Below are 27,761 nucleotides of genomic sequence, written 5' to 3'. Positions count from 1 at the left end.
ACCACTTTTGCTCTCCCCCCCAACCACTTTTGCTCTCCCCCCCAACCACTTTTGCTCTCCCCCCCAACCACTTTTGCTCCCCCCCTCCCCCCAACCACTTTTGCTCCCCCCCTCCCCCCCAACCACTTTTGCTCCCCCCCTCCCCCCAACCACTTTTGCTCCCCCCCCTCCCCCCAACCACTTTTGCTCCCCCCCCTCCCCCCAACCACTTTTGCTCTCCCCCCACCACTTTTGCTCTCCCCCCCACCACTTTTGCTCTCCCCCCCCACCACTTTTGCTCTCCCCCCCACCACTTTTGCTCTCCCCCCCCACCACTTTTGCTCTCCCCCCCACCACTTTTGCTCTCCCCCCCACCACTTTTGCTCTCCCCCCCACCACTTTTGCTCTCCCCCCCACCACTTTTGCTCTCCCCCCCACCACTTTTGCTCTCCCCCCCACCACTTTTGCTCTCCCCCCCACCACTTTTGCTCTCCCCCCCACCACTTTTGCTCTCCCCCCCACCACTTTTGCTCTCCCCCCCACCACTTTTGCTCTCCCCCCACCCCCTCTTCTGCTCTCCCACCACCCCCTCTTCTGCTCTCCCCCCCACCCCCTCTTCTGCTCTCCCCCCACCCCCTCTTCTGCTCTCCCCCCACCCCCTCTTCTGCTCTCCCCCCACCCCCTCTTCTGCTCTCCCCCCACCCCCTCTTCTGCTCTCCCCCCCACCCCCTCTTCTGCTCTCCCCCCACCCCCTCTTCTGCTCTCCCCCCACCCCCTCTTCTGCTCTCCCCCCACCCCCTCTTCTGCTCTCCCCCCACCCCCTCTTCTGCTCTCCCCCCACCCCCTCTTCTGCTCTCCCCCCACCCCCTCTTCTGCTCTCCCCCCACCCCCTCTTCTGCTCTCCCCCCACCCCCTCTTCTGCTCTCCCCCCACCCCCTCTTCTGCTCTCCCCCCACCCCCTCTTCTGCTCTCCCCCCACCCCCTCTTCTGCTCTCCCCCCACCCCCTCTTCCGCTCTCCCCCCACCCCCTCTTCCGCTCTCCCCCGACCCCCTTCCGCTCTCCCCCGACCCCCTTCCGCTCTCCCCCGACCCCCCCTTCCGCTCTCCCCCGACCCCCTCTTCCGCTCTCCCCCGACCCCCTCTTCCGCTCTCCCCCCCCACCCCCTCTTCCGCTCTCTCTCCCCCCCCACCCCCTCTTCCGCTCTCTCTCCCCCCCCACCCCCTCTTCCGCTCTCTCTCCCCCCCACCCCCACCGACCCCCTCTTCTGCTCTCTCTCCCCCCCCACCCCCTCTTCTGCTCTCTCTCCCCCCCCACCCCCACCGACCCCCTCTTCTGCTCTCTCTCCCCCCCACCCCCACCGACCCCCTCTTCTGCTCTCTCTCCCCCCCCACCCCCACCGACCCCCTCTTCTGCTTTCTCTCCCCCCCCACCCCCACCGACCCCCTCTTCTGCTTTCTCTCCCCCCCCACCCCCACCGACCCCCTCTTCTGCTTTCTCTCCCCCCCCACCCCCACCGACCCCCTCTTCTGCTTTCTCTCCCCCCCACCCCCACCGACCCCCTCTTCTGCTCTCTCTCCCCCCCCACCCCCACCCGACCCCCTCTTCTGCTCTCTCCCCCCCCACCCCCACCCGACCCCCTCTTCTGCTCTCTCCCCCCCACCCCCACCCGACCCCCTCTTCTGCTCTCTGCAAAATATGCTTTTTATATGCTAGTGTGATCATGGGCTGTGGTTGATGGTGGATGTAGCATGCTATAAATGGCTGAAGGGAAATTATTTTCTAGTGTGCTATGGTCAATAGTATCTTGGTTACTATTGAAGGCTATTCTGTGTATAATAATGTATTTTGTTTAATCAGTTATGCTATTGTGTTTTTTTTATTTGAACTACTGTGCTATTCCAGCTATACAACAATCATCAGTTTACCTGTAACAGTACATTTTATAAATTTTGGTATGTTTGTTGCATGACGTGTGAGTTAGTTACAGATATGATTTTACATTCGTTTTCTAGTCCTGACTTTATCATTTATTACACAGCAGGCACGAAAGATTGCAAATCATTGACACTATTCAGTGTGTTACTGCTGTGGGAGCATACTAGTTGATTGGAATGTTATAGTGTGCCTGATGTTTCGCCAGGCTGTACAGTTTTTTGTCCTTGTTTTTAGTGTAAGTTAAAGGGTTTTCTGGTTTTACATAAAATGTAGTGTGTTCCTCATCCCCCTTTGGTGTGTTCTAGTATTAAGCTTACAGGAAAACATCAACTACTTGATCTAGTATTTTAAGTTCATGCTAACATCCAACTGTGATTCTCTCCCTCTTCCATCCAACCAATTCCGGGTCACCTTCTAGGATTTCTTTTTGGCAGACGAAAGGGCAGCCATACATAGCCTCAAAACAGATTGTGACTTAATCGTCATACCTGTAGACAAAGGCCCCATCATTGTCATTAAAAATTGCAATGACTACCTGGCAGATGGCCTCTGTCAATTGCCTGACTCCTCCACCTGTAAACGTTACCTGAGTGATCCCATCCCATAAGTCCAAAATAATCTCCAGTCCCTGCTTAAAGCCTTAGGCCCTTCACAGAATCCCTCCCCTCAATCTATTTCCATCGTCACCTTTACAACACTTTGCACATCCACCTTCTATGTGCTCCCCAAAATCCACAAATCCACAAATCCTCAAATTCCAAAAACCCAAGCGGCCAAATTGTAGCAGGTTATTGTGCTCCCATTGAAAAAAAAAGTTGGCCATCATTGTCCAACACCTCCAGCCAATCACAGGAATCTAGTGTTCAATGTCAAAGATCTAAAGATCTCTCCCAACATCCTACAGATTCCAAATCCACTGTCTCATTTCTCCTACACCTTACTAACTTCACCCTAACTCACCAGTACTTCTTCTTTGAAGGGAAGTTACACAAACAAATCTGTGACACAGCTATGGGCACCCACACGGTACCCATCTTCGTGATCTGGACTCAGTGCCATGACACCCTATTGTCATTCTCTCTCAACCTCAATACCTTCTCTGCTATTTGCTTCACCTTGTCCTCCTCAAACCAGTGTGTCAGCTTTCTGAACATCGACCTCCACTTCTCTAATGGCTCCATCCACAACTGTGTCCATATAAAGGCCACCAGCCATCAAGAGAACCTACATTTCAACGATTACCATCCCTTACACATAAAAAAACCCTCCCGTTCAGCCTAGTCACCATGGGGGGATGGCATATATGCAGTGATTTACTTGCCCAGTACGCTGAGGTTCCAACAAAAGCCTTCACAGACAGGCACTGTCCCACACACAGACCTATTCTGCAAAGCAGTTTCCCAAAGCAGTTTCCCACATACCCACAATCATCCATCACCCCTAAGAACCATTTACAGAGAAGCGGCCCTTTTGTTATCCAATTCCATCCTGGACTGGGACAACTGAACTGTATCCTTCATCAGGGCTTGATTATCTATCACCTTGCCCTGAAATGAGGGACATCCAATCCAAGATCCTTCCCACCCTTCCAAGAGTGATTTTCTATTATCCAACCAACCTCAACAAGATCCTAGTTCATCACTAGGACACTCACAATACCAATCCCTTGCTACAGGGATCACATCCCTGTGGAAGGCACAGGTGCAAAACCTTCCCAATCTGCTCACCCAGCACTTTCTATTCCAGTCCTATCCAATCAGAGCCCAGTGCACCTGTGAAAGCAGGCATGTCATATGCCAGCTCTGTTGCAATCATTGCACAGCTGTGTGGTATCACTACCAACCAGTTGTCCATTAGTTGTCCACAGCAAATCTGTGGCCAAGAGCAGAGTGGACCACTCTGTGATAAAATGTGCAGCTGAACATAACATGCTTGATTTCTGTGGTTGCTTCACAACCCAGACCATCTCCCCTTCCCTCTACCACCATCTTTTCTGAACTGTGCAGTTGGTAGTTATCCTTACAACACATTGTCCACTCCTGAAATCATCCCTACATCAACATACAGTAACCTACTGTACCCACACCCTCCACCCAACAGTTTCCACCCCTTCTTCCCCAGTCCTATCAGCTTCCATTCACGTACCCTCATCCTCATTGGACACCTTTCTGCTAATGCATCCACCAGTCTTTTTCCACTGCCGTGGTCGCCTCCTTTTGCGCTCCCTGTTATTACACCCTCCTTCCCTCCCCTGCCCCATCCCCCTCAGCCTATCTGACACTACATCTAACAGCCTTGTCCTGCCACTTGGTTCTTGTGTGCTCCACCAGTCCACCAGGAAGCACTGATTCCTCTTCCCACGCCCTTACGCTGATATACATCCCACACCTCACTCCAGATTGCTGCTTCTGCTTAATGCATTACAGTTGCGTTGTGGACAGACAGGCTGGAGATAGTGGTCATGTGTACATGAGATGTGCTTGCTTGTGTGAATGTGTGGATTTTTCTTTTTTTCTTTTCTGTGGAAGGCTTTGTCTAAAAGGTCAGTTTGTAACAGTTGTTTTGTTGTACCTGTCTCCAACTCATTGTCTCACCTTTATAATGGGTAGCAATCTGTCCTTTTCATAGTATTGTTGATATTCCAACTTTGAGGTTTTATAGTTTTACTTTCAAAATTTTGTGCAATTACTGAGAAAATTTTAAAAGCTGCTATTATCTACTAATTAAGAAGTGTAATCTTATGTCAAAAGTTTAATACAATAAGTCAAGTATTATAGTTAGATACAGTGTGTTTGTCATGGTTCAGTGTAACTGACAGCATGCTATCACCCAGTCTTTATTTATGCAGTATTTGAAAATTAGAGCACTTGAGCAACTTCTGGCATACTTTATACATAATTGCAAACTTTTTCTGCTTTCATCCTTAATGTCAAATATTTATTGCCTTAACTCACTTGTCAAGTAACCATACATTTGAAGATGTTTTATACGTAGGGGTTTGATTCTTTAAAGAATCACATGTGTATTGGTTGTCTTCTGGTTGCTGGGATGAGAAACTACTTTGTAAAGTAGTTTTGACCTTCTGTTTGTATGACATTAGTTTCTGATACTTACAATTATACTCCGATGGGAAGACACACGTCCTTGTAGTCTTCTGGTAAGCATATTTTACTGATAGTATTTTTAATATTGAGTGTAACAATACTTTGGTCATAGTGCAGCTTTTAATGTACATGGAGATTTTACATTTATTTTATTGTGGAATAGAAAAGTGTGGCACCTATTTTAAAGTTTTCAATATTTTTAGACTCCAGCTTAAACTACTTGTTTTTCTGTATTGTATATTTGCTGGTTCATCCACGTGTGTGTGTGTGTGTGTGTGTGTGTAGAGGGGGGGAGGGGGAGGTGATGAGTTCGGGGGGGGGGGGGGGGGGGGAGGGGAGAGCTGTTTTTGTACATATTTTAGTGAATGATTTATACAGGGTCAACCAGAGCTCCACCGTCAAACTTTCAGAGGTTGTACAGTGATACCTACTGAGTATTTTGGTACAATGGATGAATGGTCTCCAGTGGATTGTTACAGAGCAGTAATGTAATAATGATTTGTATGATGTTTTATGCATATTACTTTTGTTTCTGTGGGAATACATTCACAACAGTGAAAAATCCTGTAGTATACAATTATTCCAACAGAGAAGGGTGTTGTTTCTTGTATAAATGCCAATGTACAAATGCAAAAGTATTTGAGATGTGGTTGCTGTTGATGTGGAAACAGCTCAAAGTGGCATTCAGTGAATAAATACATGAAGTGCACATCGGCCAACTCTTCGTCAGTAAACTTACCCACCGTAAAGCTGTGTATCACTGTTAGTGCATAACACACACTGCCAAGAAACAAAATCCTAGACAGAAATGAGCAATACTGAATGTAGACCTCTTGATAACAAGTTGCTTTGTCAACAGCTTATACTGTGAGCGAATGGGATCAAGAACCACAGTGCATACCATCAAAATTTGTAACATTGTGCCCTATTTTCATTGCAATACAGTTACAAAGCTTATTTGGGACAAGAAACCAAATGTTTTGCAATAACGCTGTAAAGAGCCCCTGGATACCGTGGGTCCCTTACACCAAAATACTCAGAAGGTACCCCTGTGCAACCTGTGCCATTTTGTCAGAGTAGTACTGATTCACCCTGTACGTTAAAATAAATTTTAATCAGTCTTCTTTAATATTTTGAAACAGGTGCTAAAGACTCAGACAGGTACAGACACATGCAGTTCCACACCACTCTGTATAGTTTTCGCAGCTGTCCTTTATTTATGACTACAACTGATTGGCCCTGTAGTATTCTATTTCCTACCAATGTTTAATTTGTTAGTTCACTTTGTTATGTGGGATTCTGTTTTCCGTCAACATTAAATGTGTTAGTTTGGCCTCCAGTTCCATTGGCACTAACAGAAAATAAAATCCCAACGTAAAACAAAATTTTTTTGTTGTGTGTGTGTCAATTTTGTCAAAGTACGACTATCATTTTACATCTCAAATAAAGTGTCTTATGTTCTTGTGCGTCAAAGAGGTTTATTTTATACATTTGTGAAATGCTTAAGTATGTGGTTTTATTCCAAGATTATTGGTAATATGTCGAAAGGAAAATTTTGTGTTGGCTACAGGAAATTAAATTCAGATTTTTCAAAGTGAACTTTGTACCTATGAAGTTGAAACTTTCAAAATCATTTCAGTATGCAGTGACTTACATATGTTTTAATAGCATGTGAAAGGCTACATTTTGATTTTCTCTTTTTACTTTGTCTTTAGTGCATATTGTATTACTGTATAAATAATGGTAGATGTAAAGGTGATACCTCATTGTTAAGTTGAGGCATTGATGGTACATTGTAGTCATCTTGGACAATGTAGCAGTGGTATGTGTGCGCGTGTGCATTCTGAAGAAGGCTGTGTCCCAAAGTTCAGCAATGTTTCCAGTCGTGTGTATGTGCCCACAATGTATTGTCAACTTTGACAGATTGTTACCCTTACTCCTTCCATCATTTATATTCCACCAAGGATTTTCTGTTAACATCACTTTGCTAGCCATCCCATGCAATATTCTTACCATTGTATCAGAACAAGGAAAACCATCAGTCCAACATGAATTTGTTATATTAGGTGTAATGTTTGTGAACAGGAATGCCAGGGGAAAACCTGTTCATTCGGAAACATAGAAGTTTAGCAACAGACAACTCGTGTGTTGAAAATATGAATTACACAGGGGTCTTTGCCTGAAAAGTGAAGGTTTTGTTACATTAAAATGTCCCTGCTTGTACGACATCTTGCTGTTTAATCTCCCCACACATCTTATATACACATAATAATATGTTTTGTGTGTTCTTTGGCAGTTAAATTTACATGTTAATTTAGCAGGTAATCTATTCAGCCACTACATCAAGCAGCAGGAGTACAAACCTGTATGGCAGCCTATACAGCCAGCTGATAGTGAATCTCAACCAGGTATGAGAGGTGGGCATCAAATGTGTATGGATCCTTTCACAGAGACAATATACCTGTTTGGGGGCTGGGATGGAAATCAAGATCTCAGTGACCTTTGGACATATCATGTTCCTTCACGCAAGTGGACATTAATTTCCAAAGACACTGAGGCAGAGGTATGTCTCCACCATTTTTGTGTTTCTGACGTTATTTAAATAAAATCTTATGAGTGTCCTAAAATTTCTATGAAATACAGCAAATGGGAAATTTAGTAAAACATTTGAGGCATTGGAAGTAAAGTAAAGTGGTCTCGTCTAATATAAAATATAGGACAAACTGGAGTATACGCACCATATTTGGACAGAAAGCACACCTCTCAATGCATTATGCATTTCAGTGCCAATTGCTTAATGATGCCATAACTCTTAATCCACATATCTGATGCAGATTCAGGGACTTCATAATTGCATTTTCTGCCAGTTGTTTCATACTAACCATAAATATGAGTGTCATTTGAATAGGACTAACATTGCATTTAGAAGGAGCAACAGTCAACTGAACCAAATGATGCCTAACCCAGATGCAAAGCTCTGCTACTCCAAAAAGGGAAATATCATTCTCTCTGCACAAACGGTTGGCAGCAAACAAGAATAGAAATAGACCATTTCTGGAACATCCACAGTTCACTTTCAAAACTCAGGCTAATACAATTGTTGGTGCTACACAGATACACTTAAAAGTTCAAAGTTCTAACAGTGAGGATTATCAATGTAAAATAGCAAATTTTTAAAATCACTTGAGACTGGAGAATAAGTGAGAGAAGTACCTGACAGTATTATGGTAAGGATAGCTGCTACTTTTCATATAGCGGAGATGATGAGTTGCAGACAGGCACAACAAAAAGGCTATTAAAGACATGAGCTTTTGGCCAGAAGGCTTTCTTCTGAAACAGACAACGTACGCACATACATTCACAGAAATGCAGCTCACACACATGACCACTATCTGTCTTACTGACAGTTGGTTGAAATAGGAGCAATCAGTATCTAATTGTTAATGTTCCCACATTCATAAAATTGGTGTCATTTCATAAACTTCACAACTATTTATCAGAAAATTTTAAATTAGAATGAGACAGTTTTCATTTGATATTACCTCACTATATTGGAAGCCAAGAAAAAGTGAACACTGAGTAACTTGCTACAGTCAACATTATTTATACATTTACACACATTGTAATAACAAAATTCTTTCAGTTAACTGACATTTTTGTTGCTCATCATTTGAGGAAAACAAATCCAGAACACCATAAGTTAATAGCCCAACAAAGTATCGCAATAAAAAAAAAACATTATTCAAACTGTTTCAATTTGCTTCCTTGTTCATTACTTTTCCTGGCCACCTTTCATGACATTCCACCACCAGTCAAGTGACTTTCATACTCTCTTTTGTTCATCAATGGACTGTTCCCTTATCGATTAATTGATATCTTCGGCTCAGTTGAGCTTGGGCATCACACAGTGCTGTACTTTAGTGAGGAAAGTGGGACTCATCTGGGTGCATCTTCTAAATATGTCATCCCGTTTCAAGTTCTTTTCAGTAATGTGTATTTATAGTGGGAGCTTATTTTGATTCTGCTAAGGGTCATCGTGACCATGCTTCCATAATATTACGTCTGTCAGTGAGAGAATTGAAGTTAAATTTTCACTACTCTTATTTCAATAATAGTAATTCTCTATTAGAAATAGTTGTATTTGCCATTTCAAAAGGGTATCTGGACAAACTGTATCCACCCACTCTGAACATAAATTCCAATCCATACCCTTTGGTTAAAACTTGGACATGAAACAGTGTCATCAATTGTATTGATTTTTTTGAAAAGCATCTTACAGCAAAATTAATGCCGTAAAACTTAACACTGTTTCCATTCAACAAGAAAAGCTGATTTGTGCGATGACCTTTTATACTTTTATATTGAAAGGAAAAGCGGCTAAATGTTTGAAGCTCTCTTTTTTTGTTCTTTTTTTTCTTTCTGTCCTCTGCATCCCTGTCCATGCCCTGTTGTATCACATCCAACAAATGTGTTTTGAATCAATTTTATATGAGTAGAAGTAAATGAATTACCTGTAATGACTGATGCTCTGAGCACTATGGTAAATAGCAAACATTTTGTTTTGGAATGCCTTACAAAACTGATGTGAGTAGCTCAGTCACCATATGAAATTTTTTTATGCATCATGGCTACACTCAGTGGGCTCCAGAAATTAGCAAACAAGTTTTTGAAAAGCTGTGTAGCCAGAACAGTCAGTTCTAATTGCCAGTAATTGGAAATTTGATTTGACTTTTATGATAGATGTAAGACATAGTATGGCAGAATAGTATTAAAACTTCTGAAACACTATCTTTTCCATATTTTTAAGTTTTTGTGATCAAATTACTAAACATTTTTTGCTTAAGCCTTGGCCTTTACTAGGACATGCTGAAAAGCAATGCTTCTGAATTTTTTATGTGGAAACTCTTAAAGCTTTTTAAATAAAACATTTTTTATTAACATTCTACATCTTCATTCTTTATGTCTGCACATATGCATCCCTCTTCTGCTAGAGGGCTCCAAATCATAACTTGTAACATGATAGTGTGTAACATAATTATGTCGGTGCATGGGAAACAGCATGCTGTAATAGGGTTTCGAATTCGAAGAGATTGTCCACACATGGAGCACTCTCTACTTCGGCATGACACTGCAAGACCACACACATGCACTGTGACATCTGCAACGATTTTGATGCCTCGAGTCCACTGTCGTCAATCATCCTCCATACAATCCCAACTTCATCCCATGTAGTTTTCATCTGTTTCCTAAACTTGAACACTTTGAAGCACTTCGCTTTGATAGTGTTGAAGCAGTGCAAGCAGAGACGAGGTTGTGGCTCTGTCAACAAAGTTAAACAATGGAAAATCCAGAATGGAATGTGACAATATTAAAAGGATGGTTGCTACTCACCATATAGCAGAGATAGCCACAACAAAAAGACTGTCAGAATGTGCTGTGAATAAGCATTTCTGCTATATGGCAAGTAGCAACTAATATTGTCAACAATGTTAAATGTTCTACAGTGATGGTATCACCAAGTTGGTCTCTCATTGGGAGCAATGTGAGTGATGCCAGGGTGGCATTCTCATTTTTTGAGTCTATCAGTCCTCTGACTGGTTTGTTGTGGCCTGCCACAGATTCCACTCATGTGCATACCTCTTCCCTCTCGACTCCTGTTTCTTCTTCTCCACCTCTCCCCTTTCTCCTCTGCATTTAACAGACAAATTCACTTTGCGCTCTTAATGTTACCACCCATGCTTTTAATTTCTCTGAAGGTTATTTTGACTTTTTTATTTGCTTAGTCTATACTTCTGACAATCATTTCTTTTCTGATTTCTTCACATTGTTCCTGCAGCCACTTTACCATAGCTTCCCTGCATTACCTATTTATTTCAATCCTAAGTTGCTTGTATTTCTTTATTCGTAAATTTTCTTGAACATTTTTGTACTTCATTTTTTTGACGATCAATTGAAATATTTCTTCTGTTACTACTGGTTTCTTCGCAGTTTCTTCCTTGTACCTATGTTTTTCTTTCCATCTTCTGTGATTGTCCTTTTTAGATATTTCCATTCTTCTTAAAAAAAAAATGCCTACTGAGTTAATCATTATTTCAGTGCCTAAAGCCGCAGAGAACTTCATTCCTTAGTACTTCCGTATCCCACTTCTTTGTGCTGTGGTTCTTCCTAACTAGTATCTTAATTTTCAACCTACTCTTCAAAATTGTGTTGCAAAATAAATATGAAAACATGAATGATAAAGATGTAGAATGCTGGTAATGTTTGATTTATTTAAAAACTTCAGGAGTTTCCATACAAAAAGTGTATGGGTATTATTATTCTGTATGCCCCATATTTTCTTCTAGTGAATCCAGAATTGATTAGAAGCTGCAAGTGACTTACAGAATCCTGTGATCTTATCTTTACATTTTCTGATAGTAGCACTGTGCCTTATGTGTAGGGAGGACCCAGTGCAAGATCGTGTCATAAGGTGTGCCTGGATCCAGAACAACGCCAAATATTTACACTGGGAAGGTACTTAGATACACACTATAGGACTCCAGAAAATCTAAAGGTATGGTTCAGCTTATATTGAAATAATGATGAATGAACAGCTTTCGTATTATCTGTTTTGTTTTCATTAAATATTGCCTAAATAGTTCACTGTAATAAAATGAAGTGTGTAGTTGTATACAGTAGTAGTAAAAGAGTATACTTCTACATTGAAGAGCCAAAAAAAACACATATACCTGCCCGACATCGTGAAGGCCGCCCACCGCCTGGGTGAGCTCACAGAAGTGCCACAAAATGATGTGGCATGGACTCGACTAATGTCTGACATAGTGCTGGAGGAAATTGACACCATGAATCATGCAGGACTGTACATAAATCCACAAGAGTATGAGGGGGTGGAGATCTCTTGGGAACAGTATGTTGCAAGGCATCCCAGATACGCTCAAAAATTTCATGTTTGGGCAGTGTGGTCGCCAGTGGAAGTTTTTAAGCTCAGAAGAGTGTTCCCAGAGCCACTCTGTAGCAATTTTGGATGTGTGGAGTGTCTCATTGTCCTGCTGGAATTGCCCAAGTCGTCCGAATGTACAGCGGACATGAAAGGACGCAGGTGATCAGACAGGATGCTTACATACATGTCACCTGTCAGAGTCGTTTATAGACATATCAGAGGTCCCATACACTCCAACTGCACATGCTCGACACCATTACGGACCCTACACCAGCTTGAACAGTCCCCTTCATGTCCATCCATTCGATACAATTTGAAACAAGACTCGTCTGACCAGGCAATGTATTTCCAGTCATCAACAGTCCAATGTTGGTGTTGACAGGCCCAGGCAAGACGTAAAGCTTTGTGTCTTGCAGGCAGCAATCAGTTCAAAGGCCCATATCAACGATATTTGTTGAACGGTTTGCATGCTGACATGTGTTGATGGCCTAGCATTGAAATCTGCAGCAATCTGCAGAAGGGTTGCACTTCAGTCACGTTGAATTATTCTCTTCAGTCGTCGTTGGCCCCATCCTTGCAGGATCTTTTTCTGGCCGCAGCGATGTCAGAGATTTGATGTTTTACTGGATTCCTGATATTCATGGTACACTTCTGAAATTGTCATATGAGAAAATCATTGATGCCTCAGGTATGCTGTGTCTGATCGCTCGTGTGCTGACTATAACGCCAGGTTCAAACCCACTGAAATCTTGATAACCTGCCAATGTAGCAGCAGCAACCAATCTAACAACTGCACCAGACACTTGATGTCTTATATAGGCATTGCTGACTGTAGCACCATATTCTGCCTGTTTCCATATCTCTGTATTTGAATACACACACCTATAACAATTTCTTTGGTGCTTCAGTGTGGGTAACCGGTTGTTGTTGTTGTTGTTGTTGTTGTTGTTGTGGTCTTCAGTCCTGAGACTGGTTTGATGCAGCTCTCCATGCTACTCTATCCTGTGCAAGCCTCTTCATCTCTCAGTACCTACTGCAGCCTACATACTTCTGAATCTGCTTAGTGTATGCATCTCTTGGTCTCCCTCTACGATTTTTACCATCCACGCAGCCCTCCAACACTAAATTAATGATCCCTCGATGTCTCAGAACATGTCCTACCAACCGATCCCTTCTTCTAGTCAAGTTGTGCCACATGCTCCTCCCCAATTCTATTCAATACCTCCTCATTAGTTATGTGATCTACCCATCTAATCTTCAGCATTCTTCTGTAGCACCACATATCGAAAGCTTCTATTCTCTTTTTGTCTAAACTATTTATCGTGCACATTTCACTCCCATACATGGCTACACTCCATACAAATACTTTCAGAATCGACTTCTTGACATTTAAATCTATACTCAATGTTAACAAATTTTTCTTCTTCAGAAACGCTTAACTTGCCATTGCCAGTCTACATTTTATATCATCTCTACTTCGACCATCATCAGTTATTTTTCTCCCCAAATAGGAAAACTCCTTTACTACTTTAAGTGTCTCATTTCCTAATCTGATTCCCTCAGCATCACCCGACTTAATTAGACTACATTCCATTATCCTTGTTTTGCTTTTGTTGATGTTCATCTTATATCCTCCTTTCAAGACACTGTCCATTCCGTTCAACTGCTCTTCCAAGTCCTTTGCTGTCTCTGAAAGAATTACAATGTCATTGGCGAACCTCAAAGTTTTTATTTCCTCTCCATGGATTTTAATTCTTACTTCGAATTCTTCTTTTGTTTCCTTTACTGCTTGCTCAATATACAGATTGAATAACATCAGGGATAGGCTATAACCCTGTCTCACTCCCTTCCCAACCACTGCTTCCCTTTCATACCCCTCATCTCTAATAACTGCCATCTGCTTTCTGTACAAATTGTAAATAGCCTTTCGCTCCCTGTATTTTACCCCTGCCACCTTGAGAATTTGAAAGAGAGTATTCCAGTCAACATTGTCAAAAGCTTTCTCTAAATCTACAAATGCTAGAAATGTAGGTTTGCCTTTCCTGAATCTTTCTTCTAAGATAAGTCATAGGGTCAGTATTGCCTCACTTGTTCCAACATTTCTACGGAATCCAAACTGATCTTCCCCGAGGTTGACTTCTGTCAGTTTTTCCATTCGTCTGTAAAGAATTCGCATTAGTATTTTGCAGCTGTGACTTATTAAACCGATAGTTCAGTAATTTTCACCTCTATCAACACCTGCTTTCTTTGGGATTGGAATTATTATATTATTCTTGAAGTCTGAGGGTATTTCGCCTGTCTCATAAATCTTGCTCACCAGATGGTAGAGTTTTGTCAGGACTGGCTCTCCCAAGGCTGTCAGTAGTTCTAATGGAATGTTGTCTACTCCCAGCACCTTGTTTCGACTTAGGTCTTTCAGTGCTCTGTCAAACTCTTCACACAGTATCATATCTCCTATTTCATCTTCATCTACATTCTCTTACATTTCTATAATATTGTCCTAAAGAACATCGCCCTTGTATAGACCCTCTATATACCCCTTTCACCTTTCTGCTTTCCCTTCTCTGCTTAGAAATGGGTTTCCATCTGACCTCTTGATATTCATGCAAGTGGTTCTCTTATCTCCAAAGGTCTCTCTAATTTTCCTGTAGGCAGTATCTATCTTACCCCTAGTGAGATAACCCTCTACATCCTTACATTTGTCCTCTAGCCATCCCTGCTTAGCCATTTTGCGCGTCCTGTCGATCTCATTTTTGAGACGTTTGTATTCCTTTTTGCCTGCTTCATTTACTGCATTTTTATATTTTCTTCTTTCATCAATTAAATTAAATATTTCTTCTGTTACCCTAGGGTTTCTACTAGCCCTCATCTTTTTACGTATTTGATCCTCTGCTGCCTTCACTATTTCATCCCTCAAAGCTACCCATTCTTCTTCTACTGTCTTTCTTTCCCCCATTCTTGTCAGTTGTTCCCTTATGCTCTCCATGAAACTCTGTACAACCTCTGGTTTAGTTAGTTTATCCAGGTCCCATCTTTTTGCAGTTTCAGGTTAGTAAAATTGCCCTTTTCAGTGTTGTAAATATTTGTTTGAGCGCATTTTTATTTATTTATTTATTTGTTTTTTGTGGAAGAGCTCATTGTATGTAAATTATACATCTGCATCTACATCTACATCTACATCGACATATATACACTGCAAGTCCTGTAAGGTGCACAGTGGAGGGTGCTTTGTACCACCACTAGTGATTTCTTTTCGTGTTTCACTCTCAGATGAGGAAAGGGAAAAATGGCTACCTGTATGCCTCCATGCAAGCCCTAATTTCTCTTACCTTGTCTTTGTTAACTTTATGCAAAATGTGTGTTGGTGGCAGTGGAATTGTTCTGCAGTCAGCTACTAATGGTGATTTTCCAAATTTTTTGAATGGTGTTTTGCGGAAAGTGCATTGTCTTCTCTCAAGGGATTCCCATGTGATTTCACACTGCATCACCGTAAGACTGGCATATTGATTGAACCTGTCGGTAACAAATCTAGTAACATGCCTCTAAATATCATTTTGATGTTGTGTGTAATACAACTTAGTGGGGGTTCCAAACAGTTGAGCAGTACTTAAGAACAGTGTGCACCAGTGTTTCATGTGTGATCTTCATAGATGAGCTATATTTTCCTAAAATTGTATCAATGAACCCAAGTCAACCAGTCACTTTCCCTACTACTGACCATAAGTGCTTCTTTCATTTCATATTATTGTTCAAGGTTACGCGTAGGTATTTAATCAACATGTCAGTGTCAAACAGCACACAGCCTATGCTGTATTTGAACATCACAGGTCTGCTTTTCTTATTCATCTGCATCAATTTAATTTTTTCTACATTTAGATCAATCTCCCATTCATCACACTAAGTAGAAAGTAGTAGAAGAATAGTACAGGAAAACAGGGCCTTCTTCAATAAATAAATTTACTAGTATCAAACTTATACCTTAATTTGAGGAAAAAATTTCTACGAATATATGATTGGAGCACAACATTGTATAGTAGTGAATGGTGGAGTGTGGAGAAACAGGAAAAGAGGAGAACTAAAGCATTTCAGATGTGGTATTTCAGAAGGATGCTGAAAAGTAAGTAGTGTGATAAGGTAAGGGGAGAGAACATTCTCTGCAGAATTGCAGAGGAAAGAAATATGTGGAAAGCACAAAAGAAGGGACAGGATGATAGGACGTGTGTTAAGATGTCAGGGAATAGGTCCTGTGGTTCTAGAGGAAGCCACACTGGGAGAAAACTGCAGGGGAAGACAGAGACTGGAATATATCCATCAAATAATGAGGATGTAGGTTTCTAGTTGTACCTAGAGATGAAAAGGTTAACTCAGGAAAAGAATTTATGGTCCGCATCAGATCAATCAGAAGGCTGGTAGAGAAAAATATTGGAAAAACTGACAAACCCATTCCCAATTTATGTGCAATACATCGAAATATTACAGATTTAATAATGCTTACATTAATTATAACCTAATAATTATTTTTTGCATATATGTTATGTTATAGGATTTGCTCAACAGAAAATTCTTTAGTTTGGTCTCCACCACATTACCCATAAAATATTTAATGTCTTTTGGACTGGTTGTGGAGTAAATGTGTCCCCATGTATTTGACCTCTGTTTGAACTAATGTTAAGCCATTGAAATTATTTCTGATAGTAGTGTTGTATGTATGCTTTTCATTGTTGTTTGAGAAAAGAAGAATACTGGTAAAACTAAGTACAGTAATGACTATATACATTTTGGAGCAATTGTATTTTATTGACTGTAGTCAGTGGATTTTTTTATTATGGTTTTGATGTTACTGTATTCCAAAAGCATAACACTGTCTACATGTTGCATTTCAGTGGTTGTGTAGATAGCATTTTTATAACTTGGGGAGCTCTATATGAAATACTGAATTATATGTAATGAGTCTTGCCAAAATTTAATGTTACATCATTTGCCTTAAACCATCTGTGTATTTTTGAAATATTTCGTTGGCTGCATTTTCAATAAAAACAGTGGTACTAATTTTTATTTCCATACTTGTATAATGTGTGAAAAAAGAATAAAATTTGTAACTACTGCCAGTGCAAGTACAAGAAAATTGATGTACCATATAGCAAAAATAACAGTGCTCATAAATTCACTGGTGTGTAAAACTTAAAGATAAAAGTAACTTTCGCATAGTATGTTGCTGCCGAGTAACGTAACTCAACCAAACTGGGACCATACATATAAAGACCTGCTATGGTATAGCACAAAAAGAACTGAAAGAAATGTGCAATGAGACAAAAGATTAGCACTGTACTTTAAAATATTGTTTACCTTATTTTGAAGTTACAGAGAGAAGGCACCACAAAATATACTTGAAATTAAATGTGGACTGCTGTCAGTAATTCACAAGGAAGCATCAAGACTAAATAAAGCCTAAGTGCTGTAGGAGTTTGTAATGGCAGAGAAGAATGTGGCATAAAATTTCTGCTGTTGTTGTTGTTGTGGTCTTCAGTCCTGAGACTGGTTTGATGCAGCTCTCCATGCTACTCTATCCTGTGCAAGCTTTTTCATCTCCCAGTACCTACTGCAACCTACATCCTTCTGAACCTGCTTAGCGTATTCATCTCTTGGTCTCCCTCTACGATTTTTACCCTCCACGCTGCACTCCAATACTAAATTGGCGATCCCTTGAGGCCTCAGAACATGTCCTACCAACCGATCCCTTCTTCTGGTCAAATTGTGCCACAAACTTCTCTTCTCCCCAATCCTATTCAATACTTCCTCATTAGTTATGTGATCTACCCATCTAATCTTCGGCATTCTTCTGTAGCACCACATTTCGAAAGCTTCTATTCTCTTCTTGTCCAAACTATTTATCGTCCATGTTTCACTTCCATACATGGCTACACTCCATACAAATACTTTCAGAAAGGACTTCCTGACACTTAAATCTATACTCGATGTTAACAAATTTCTCTTCTTCAGAAACGCTTTCCTTGCCATTGCCAGTCTACATTTTATATCCTCTCTACTTCGACCATCATCAGTTATTTTGCTCCCCAAATAGCAAAACTCCTTTACTACTTTAAGTGTCTCATTTCCTAATCTAATTCCCTCAGCATCACCCGACTTAATTAGACTACATTCCATTATCCTTGTTTTGCTTTTGTTGATGTTCATCTTATATCCTCCTTTCAAGACACTGTCCATTCCATTCAACTGCTCTTCCAAGTCCTTTGCTGTCTCTGACAGAATTACAATGTCATCGGCGAACCTCAAAGTTTTTATTTCTTCTCCATGAATTTTAATACCTACACCGAATTTTTCTTTTGTTTCCTTTACTGCTTGCTCAATATACAGATTGAACAACATCGGGGAGAGGCTACAACCCTGTCTTACTCCCTTCCCAACCACTGCTTCCCTTTCATGGCCCTCGACTCTTATGACTGCCATCTGGTTTCTGTACAAATTGTAAATAGCCTTTCGCTCCCTGTATTTTACCCCTGCCACCTTTAGAATTTGAAAGAGAGTATTCCAGTCAACATTGTCAAAAGCTTTCTCTAAGTCTACAAATGCTAGAAACGTAGGTTTGCCTTTCCTTAATCTTTCTTCTAAGATAAGTCGTAAGGTCAGTATTGCCTCACGTGTTCCAGTGTTTCTACGGAATCCAAACTGATCTTCCCCGAGGTTGGCTTCTACTAGTTTTTCCATTCGTCTGTAAAGAATTCGTGTTAGTATTTTGCAGCTGTGACTTATTAAACTGATAGTTTGGTAATTTTCACATCTGTCAACACCTGCTTTCTTTGGGATTGGAATTATTATATTCTACTTGAAGTCTGAGGGTATTTCGCCTGTTTCATACATCTTGCTCACCAGATGGTAGAGTTTTGTCAGGACTGGCTCTCCCACGGCCGTCAGTAGTTCCAATGGAATATTGTCTACTCCGGGGGCCTTGTTTCGACTCAGGTCTTTCAGTGCTCTGTCAAACTCTTCACGCAGTATCATATCTCCCATTTCATCTTCATCTACATCCTCTTCCATTTCCATAATATTGTCCTCAAGTACATCGCCCTTGTATAGACCCTCTATATACTCCTTCCACCTTTCTGCTTTCCCTTCTTTGCTTAGAACCGGGTTTCCATCTGAGCTCTTGATATTCATACAAGTCGTTCTCTTATCTCCAAAGGTCTCTTTCATTTTCCTGTAGGCGGTATCTATCTTACCTCTAGTGAGATAGGCCTCTACATCCTTACATTTGTCCTCTAGCCATCCCTGCTTAGCCATTTTGCACTTCCTGTCGATCTCATTTTTGAGACGTTTGTATTCCTTTTTGCCTGTTTCACTTACTGCATTTTTATATTTTCTCCTTTCATCAATTAAATTCAATATTTCTTCTGTTACCCAAGGATTTCTACTAGCCCTCGTCTTTTTACCTACTTGATCCTCTGCTGCCTTCACTACTTCATCCCTCAAAGCTACCCATTCTTCTTCTACTGTATTTATTTCCCCCATTCCTGTCAATTGCTCCCTTATGCTCTCCCTGAATCTCTGTACAACCTCTGGTTCTTTTAGTTTGTCCAGGTCCCATCTCCTTAAATTCCCACCTTTTTGCAGTTTCTTCAGTTTTAATCTACAGGTCATAACCAATAGATTGTGGTCAGAGTCCACATCTGCCCCTGGAAATGTCTTACAATTTAAAACCTGGTTCCTAAATCTCTGTCTTACCATTATATAATCTATCTGATACCTTTTAGTATCTCCAGGGTTCTTCCATGTATACAACCTTCTTTCATGATTCTTAAACCAAGTGTTAGTTATGATTATGTTGTGCTCTGTGCAAAATTCTACCAGGCGGCTTCGTCTTTCATTTCTGTCCCCCAATCCATATTCACCTACTATGTTTCCTTCTCTCCCTTTTCCTACACTCGAATTCCAGTCAGCCATGACTATTAAATTTTCGTCTCCCTTCACAATCTGAATAATTTCTTTTATTTCATCATACATTTCTTCAATTTCTTCGTCATCTGCAGAGCTAGTTGGCATATAAACTTGTACTACTGTAGTAGGTGTGGGCTTCGTATCCATCTTGGCCACAATAATGCGTTCACTATGCTGTTTGTAGTAGCTTACCCGCATTCCTATTTTCCTATTCATTATTAAACCTACTCCTGCATTCCCCCTATTTGATTTTGTGTTTATAACCCTGTATTCACCTGACCAGAAGTCTTGTTCCTCCTGCCACCGAACTTCACTAATTCCCACTATATCTAACTTCAACCTATCCATTTCCCTTTTTAAATTTTCTAACCTACCTGCCCGATTAAGGGATCTGACATTCCACGCTCCGATCCGTAGAACGCCAGTTTTCTTTCTCCTGATAACGACATCCTCTTGAGTAGTCCCCGCCCGGAGATCCGAATCGGGGACTATTTTACCTCCGGAATATTTTATCCAAGAGGACGCCATCATCATGTAATCATACAGTAAAGCTGCATGCCCTCGGGAAAAATTACGGCTGTATTTTCCCCTTGCTTTCAGCCGTTCGCAGTACCAGCACAGCAAGGCCGTTTTGGTTATTGTTACAAGGCCAGATCAGTCAATCATCCAGACTGTTGCCCTTGCAACTACTGAAAAGGCTGCTGCCCCTCTTCAGGAACCACACGTTTGTCTGGCCTCTCAACAGACACCCCTCCGTTGTGGTTGCACCTACGGTACGGCTATCTGTATCGCTGAGGCACGCAAGCCTCCCCACCAACGGCATGGTCCATGGTTCATGGGGGGGGAAAATTTCTGCTATCTCATAGTATTTTATAGGATTAGTGCAGTTGTATTCAGCAGCATCTCAGGTTGTTAAACAAGTTGCATTTTATTTTATCATAGTTGTATTATTACCAATGTACTTTTTATGAATATATGAAAATTTAAGAACATACTGTTTAAAGAAAAATGATTTGTTGCAGAGTGATTTCTATATGTATGACATTGAGAACAATAGATGGACTCTAATAACAGAAGACACAGGTAGCATGGGAGGCCCTCAACTGATATTTGATCATCAGATGTGCATGGATGTAGAGCGAAGAACTATTTATGTCTTTGGCGGTCGTGTTCTCACACCTCAGTGCAGGTATGGTTCCCCTATTCTTTAATATATTAAGTAAACAAAACTGTTTGGGGAAAACAGAAGAGGCAGCAGCATCCTCGTAACAAGGTTTTAGATGCTGCTAAGAAACTAAGGTGTATAGATGTTAATTTTTCTGACTGATAAACACTGTTAAGGGAGAATGTAGATTTTACAACCACCACCACCAATGCTCCCACCTCCACCATCACTGCTAATTGTAATTGCATTACAAATCCTTTAAAGGAACACAACCAGATAGATGTTCAGCTGCAGAAAACTATTGTGTATTTGAGAAATTTGGGCATCTATTAAAAGGATACTGTTGCATTATCCACAAACCATACCGGTAATGTTCCTCTCCCCATTCCAACTCTAAATACACCTACAACTTTAATCCAAGACAGCATATTCTCATTTAACATGTAAAACTCTAGTTCCTGATCAGTTTCTCTCTAAACTTTACTCTTTCCTCTACTCCATACTTTATTCCTTTGTCTACAAATTTTCTTCCTCTACACCTTCTTTAGTGCTTAGTTTGTCTTTTAGTCCTTAGTTTGCCCTCCAGCCCTTAGTTTGCCCTCCAGCCCTTAGTTTGCCCTCCAGCCCTTAGTTTGCCCCGCAGCCCTTAGTTTGCCCCGCAGCCCTTAGTTTGCCCCGCAGCCCTTAGTTTGCCCTGCAGCCCTTAGTTTGCCCCCCAGCCCTTAGTTTGCCCCCCAGCCCTTAGTTTGCCCCCCAGCCCTTAGTTTGCCCTCCAGCCCTTAGTTTGCCCCCCCAGCCCTTAGTTTGCCCCCCCAGCCCTTAGTTTGCCCCCCAGCCCTTAGTTTGCCCCCCAGCCCTTAGTTTGCCCCCCAGCCCTTAGTTTGCCCCCCAGCCCTTAGTTTGCCCCCCAGCCCTTAGTTTGCCCCCCAGCCCTTAGTTTGCCCCCCAGCCCTTAGTTTGCCCCCCAGCCCTTAGTTTGCCCCCCCCAGCCCTTAGTTTGCCCTCCCAGGCCTTAGTATGCCCCCCCAGCCCCCCCGCCCTTAGTATCCCACCCAGCCCCCCCAGCCCTTAGTTTGCCCCCCCCCCAGCCCTTAGTTTGCCCCCCCCCAGCCCTTAGTTTGCCCCCCCCCCAGCCCTTAGTTTGCCCCCCCCCAGCCCTTAGTTTGCCCCCCCCCAGCCCTTAGTTTGCCCCCCCCCCAGCCCTTAGTTTGCCCCCCCCCAGCCCTTAGTTTGCCCCCCCCCCAGCCCTTAGTTTGCCCCCCAGCCCTTAGTTTGCCCCCCCCAGCCATTAGTTTGCCCCCCCCCAGCCCTTAGATTGCCCCCCCAGCCCTTAGATTCCCCCCCCCCAGCCCTTAGTTTGCTCCCCCCCAGCCCTTAGTTTGCTCCCCCCCAGCCCTTAGTTTGCTCCCCCCCCAGCCCTTAGTTTGCTCCCCCCCCAGCCCTTAGTTTGCCCCCCCAGCCCTTAGTTTGCCCCCCCAGCCCTTAGTTTGCCCCCCCCCAACCCTTAGTTCCCCCCCCCCAGCCCTTAGTATGCCCCCCCAGCCCTTAGTATGCCCCCCCAGCCCTTAGTTTGCCCCCCCAGCCCTTAGTTTGCCCCCCCAGCCCTTAGTTTGCCCCCCCCAGCCCTTAGTTTGCCCCCCCCCAGCCCTTAGTTTGCCCCCCCAGCACTTAGTTTGCCCCCCCCAGCCCTTAGTTTGCCCCCCCCAGCCCTTAGTTTGCCCCCCAGCCCTTAGTTTGCCCCCAGCCCTTAGTTTGCCCCCCCAGCCCTTAGTTTGCCCCCCCAGCCCTTAGTTTGCCCCCCAGCCCTTAGTTTTCCCCCCAGCCCTTAGTTTGCCCCCCAGCCCTTAGTTTGCCCCCCAGCCCTTAGTTTGCCCCCCAGCCCTTAGTTTGCCCCCCAGCCCTTAGTTTGCCCCCCAGCCCTTAGTTTGCCCCCCAGCCCTTAGTTTGCCCCCCAGCCCTTAGTTTGCCCCCCAGCCCTTAGTTTGCCCCCCAGCCCTTAGTTTGCCCCCCAGCCCTTAGTTTGCCCCCCCCAGCCCTTAGTTTGCCCCCCCCCCAGCCCTTAGTTTGCCCCCCCCCAGCCCTTAGTTTGCCCCCCCCCCCCCAGCCCTTAGTTTGCCCCCCCCCCAGCCCTTAGTTTGCCCCCCCCCCAGCCCTTAGTTTGCCCCCCCCCCAGCCCTTAGTTTGCCCCCCCCCAGCCCTTAGTTTGCCCCCCCCCAGCCCTTAGTTTGCCCCCCCCAGCCCTTAGTTTGCCCCCCCCCCAGCCCTTATTTTGCCCCCCCCCAGCCCTTATTTTGCCCCCCCCAGCCCTTATTTTGCCCCCCCCCAGCCCTTAGTTTGCCCCCCCCCCCAGCCCTTAGTTTGCCCCCCCCCCAGCCCTTAGTTTGCCCCCCAGCCCTTAGTTTGCCCCCCAGCCCTTAGTTTGCCCCCCAGCCCTTAGTTTGCCCCCAGCCCTTAGTTTGCCCCCCAGCCCTTAGTTTGCCCCCCAGCCCTTAGTTTGCCCCCCAGCCCTTAGTTTGCCCCCCAGCCCTTAGTTTGCCCCCCAGCCCTTAGTTTGCCCCCCAGCCCTTAGTTTGCCCCCCAGCCCTTAGTTTGCCCCCCAGCCCTTAGTTTGCCCCCCAGCCCTTAGTTTGCCCCCCAGCCCTTAGTTTGCCCCCCAGCCCTTAGTTTGCCCCCCAGCCCTTAGTTTGCCCCCCAGCCCTTAGTTTGCCCCCCAGCCCTTAGTTTGCCCCCCAGCCCTTAGTTTGCCCCCCAGCCCTTAGTTTGCCCCCCAGCCCTTAGTTTGCCCCCCCAGCCCTTAGTTTGCCCCCCCCCCAGCCCTTAGTTTGCCCCCCCCAGCCCTTAGTTTGCCCCCCCCCCCCAGCCCTTAGTTTGCCCCCCCCCCAGCCCTTAGTTTGCCCCCCCCCAGCCCTTAGTTTGCCCCCCCCCCAGCCCTTAGTTTGCCCCCCCCCCAGCCCTTAGTTTGCCCCCCCCCCAGCCCTTAGTTTGCCCCCCCCCCAGCCCTTAGTTTGCCCCCCCCCCAGCCCTTATTTTGCCCCCCCCAGCCCTTATTTTGCCCCCCCCCCAGCCCTTAGTTTGCCCCCCCCCCAGCCCTTAGTTTGCCCCCCCCCCCAGCCCTTAGTTTGCCCCCCCCCCCCAGCCCTTAGTTTGCCCCCCAGCCCTTAGTTTGCCCCCCAGCCCTTAGTTTGCCCCCCAGCCCTTAGTTTGCCCCCAGCCCTTAGTTTGCCCCCCAGCCCTTAGTTTGCCCCCCAGCCCTTAGTTTGCCCCCCAGCCCTTAGTTTGCCCCCCAGCCCTTAGTTTGCCCCCCAGCCCTTAGTTTGCCCCCCAGCCCTTAGTTTGCCCCCCAGCCCTTAGTTTGCCCCCCAGCCCTTAGTTTGCCCCCCAGCCCTTAGTTTGCCCCCCAGCCCTTAGTTTGCCCCCCAGCCCTTAGTTTGCCCCCCAGCCCTTAGTTTGCCCCCCAGCCCTTAGTTTGCCCCCCAGCCCTTAGTTTGCCCCCCAGCCCTTAGTTTGCCCCCCAGCCCTTAGTTTGCCCCCCAGCCCTTAGTTTGCCCCCCAGCCCTTAGTTTGCCCCCCAGCCCTTAGTTTGCCCCCCAGCCCTTAGTTTGCCCCCCAGCCCTTAGTTTGCCCCCCAGCCCTTAGTTTGCCCCCCAGCCCTTAGTTTGCCCCCCAGCCCTTAGTTTGCCCCCCAGCCCTTAGTTTGCCCCCCAGCCCTTAGTTTGCCCCCCAGCCCTTAGTTTGCCCCCCAGCCCTTAGTTTGCCCCCCAGCCCTTAGTTTGCCCCCCAGCCCTTAGTTTGCCCCCCAGCCCTTAGTTTGCCCCCCAGCCCTTAGTTTGCCCCCCTGCCCTTAGTTTGCCCCCCAGCCCTTAGTTTGCCCCCCAGCCCTTAGTTTGCCCCCCAGCCCTTAGTTTGCCCCCCAGCCCTTAGTTTGCCCCCCAGCCCTTAGTTTGCCCCCCAGCCCTTAGGTTTTCCTCTAGCACTAACCTTCTTCTCTACCCTTTTCCTTTACACCTTATGCTTTCCTGTACTCCTTACCTGTTTTTATGGCTTATCTTTGTGTAATCCTTACTGTATCCTCTAGTCCTACTTTCCCCCTAGTCCCTACCTTTCCCCTCTGGTCCCTACCTTTCCCCCCTGGTCCTGACCTCCCGCCCACCTGATCGCTACCTTTCCCCCCTGGTCCTGACCTCCCGCCCCCCTGGTCCTGACCTCCCGCCCCCCTGATCCCTACCTTTCCCCCCTGGTCCTGACCTCCCGCCCCCTGATCCCTACCTTTCCCCCCTGGTCCTGACCTCCTGCCCCCTGGTCCTGACCTCCTGCCCCCTGGTCCTGACCTCCCGCCCCCTGGTCCTGACCTCCCGCCCCCCTGGTCCTGACCTCCCGCCCCCCTGGTCCTGACCTCCCGCCCCCCTGGTCCTGACCTCCCGCCCCCCTGATCCCTACCTTTCCCCCCTGGTCCTGACCTCCCGCCCCCTGATCCCTATCTTTCCCCCCTGGTCCTGACCTCCCGCCCCCTGGTCCTGACCTCCCGCCCCCTGGTCCTGACCTCCCGCCCCCTGGTCCTGACCTCCCGCCCCCTGGTCCTGACCTCCCACCCCCTGGTCCTGACCTCCCGCCCCCCTGGTCCTGACCTCCCGCCCCCCTGGTCCTGACCTCCCGCCCCCCTGGTCCTGACCACCCGCCCCCCTGGTCCTGACCTCCCGCCCCCCTGGTCCTGACCTCCCGCCCCCTGGTCCTGACCTCCCGCCCCCTGGTCCTGACCTCCCGCCCCCTGGTCCTGACCTCCCGCCCCCTGGTCCTGACCTCCCGCCCCCTGGTCCTGACCTCCCGCCCCCTGGTCCTGACCTCCCGCCCCCTGGTCCTGACCTCCCGCCCCCTGGTCCTGACCTCCCGCCCCCTGGTCCTGACCTCCCGCCCCCTGGTCCTGACCTCCCGCCCCCTGGTCCTGACCTCCCGCCCCCTGGTCCTGACCTCCCGCCCCCCTGGTCCTGACCTCCCGCGCCCTGGTCCTGACCTCCCGGCCCCCTGGTCCTGACCTCCCGGCCCCCTGGTCCTGACCTCCCGGCCCCCTGGTCCTGACCTCCCGGCCCCCTGGTCCTGACCTCCCGGCCCCCTGGTCCTGACCTCCCGGCCCCCTGGTCCTGACCTCCCGCCCCCTGGTCCTGACCTCCCGCCCCCCTGGTCCTGACCTCCCGCCCCCCTGGTCCTGACCTCCCGCCCCCCTGGTCCTGACCTCCCGCCCCCCTGGTCCTGACCTCCCGCCCGCCTGGCCCTGACCTCCCGCCCCCTTGGCCCTGACCTCCCGCCCCCCTGGTCCTGACCTCCCGCCCCCCTGGTCCTGACCTCCCGCCCCCCTGGTCCTGACCTCCCGCCCCCCTGGTCCTGACCTCCCGCCCCCCTGGTCCTGACCTCCCGCCCCCCTGGTCCTGACCTCCCGCCCCCCTGGTCCTGACCTCCCGCCCCCCTGGTCCTGACCTCCCGCCCCCCTGGTCCTGACCTCCCGCCCCCCTGGTCCTGACCTCCCGGCCCCCTGGTCCTGACCTCCCGGCCCCCTGGTCCTGACCTCCCGGCCCCCTGGTCCTGACCTCCCGGCCCCCTGGTCCTGACCTCCCGGCCCCCTGGTCCTGACCTCCCGGCCCCCTGGTCCTGACCTCCCGGCCCCCTGGTCCTGACCTCCCGGCCCCCTGGTCCTGACCTCCCGGCCCCCTGGTCCTGACCTCCCGGCCCCCTGGTCCTGACCTCCCGGCCCCCTGGTCCTGACCTCCCGGCCCCCTGGTCCTGACCTCCCGGCCCCCTGGTCCTGACCTCCCGGCCCCCTGGTTCTGACCTCCCGCCCCCTGGTCCTGACCTCCCGCCCCCTGGTCCTGACCTCCCGCCCCCTGGTCCTGACCTCCCGCCCCCTGGTCCTGACCTCCCGCCCCCTGGTCCTGACCTCCCGCCCCCTGGTCCTGACCTCCCGCCCCCTGGTCCTGACCTCCCGCCCCCCTGGTCCTGACCTCCCGCCCCCTGTTCCTGACCTCCCGCCCCCCTGGTCCTGACCTCCCGCCCCCCTGGTCCTGACCTCCCGCCCCCCTGGTCCTGACCTCCCGCCCCCCTGGTCCTGACCTCCCGCCCCCCTGGTCCTGACCTCCCGCCCCCCTGGTCCTGACCTCCCGCCCCCCTGGTCCTGACCTCCCGCCCCCCTGGTCCTGACCTCCCGCCCCCCTGGTCCTGACCTCCCGCCCCCCTGGTCCTGACCTCCCGCGCCCCTGGTCCTGACCTCCCCCCCCGCCCCGATCCTGACCTCCCGCCCTGCCCCGATCCTGACCTCCCGCCCCGCCCCGATCCTGACCTCCCGCCCCGCCCCGATCCTGACCTCCCGCCCCGCCCCGATCCTGACCTCCCGCCCCCCTGGTTCTGACCTCCCGCCCCCCTGGTTCTGACCTCCCGCCCCCCTGGTTCTGACCTCCCGCTCCCCTGGTTCTGACCTCCCGCTCCCCTGGTCCTGACCTCCCGTGCCCCTGGTCCTGACCTCCCGCGCCCCTGGTCCTGACTTCCCGCGCCCCTGGTCCTGACTTCCCGCGCCCCTGTTCCTGACCTCCCGCCCCCTGGTCCTGACCTCCCGCCCCCTGGTCCTGACCTCCCGCCCCCTGGTCCTGACCTCCCGCGCCCCTGGTCCTGACCTCCCCCCCCCCACCCCCGGTCCTGACC

General features: G+C 47.2%; 1 protein-coding gene across 3 annotated transcripts in view; it reads left to right on the top strand.

Annotated features, from left to right (window-relative positions):
- Window positions 1-27,761, top strand: part of LOC124798331 (muskelin) — a 135,973-nt gene that overhangs the window by 67,547 nt on the left and 40,665 nt on the right. For 2 of the 3 annotated variants that reach the window (XM_047261682.1, XM_047261684.1), the window contains exons 6-8: window positions 7,338-7,582; window positions 11,459-11,572; window positions 20,935-21,101. In XM_047261682.1, the coding sequence (XP_047117638.1) occupies window positions 7,338-7,582; window positions 11,459-11,572; window positions 20,935-21,101 (526 nt within the window). The remainder of the gene's footprint in view (window positions 1-7,337; window positions 7,583-11,458; window positions 11,573-20,934; window positions 21,102-27,761) is intronic. The other variant, XM_047261683.1, reaches the window with a different exon arrangement.

Source organism: Schistocerca piceifrons, chromosome 5 (assembly GCF_021461385.2).
Source record: "Schistocerca piceifrons isolate TAMUIC-IGC-003096 chromosome 5, iqSchPice1.1, whole genome shotgun sequence".
In the NCBI taxonomy this organism is placed as follows: Eukaryota; Metazoa; Arthropoda; class Insecta; order Orthoptera; family Acrididae; genus Schistocerca; species Schistocerca piceifrons.
This window is presented reverse-complemented; position numbering and strand designations above follow the sequence as displayed.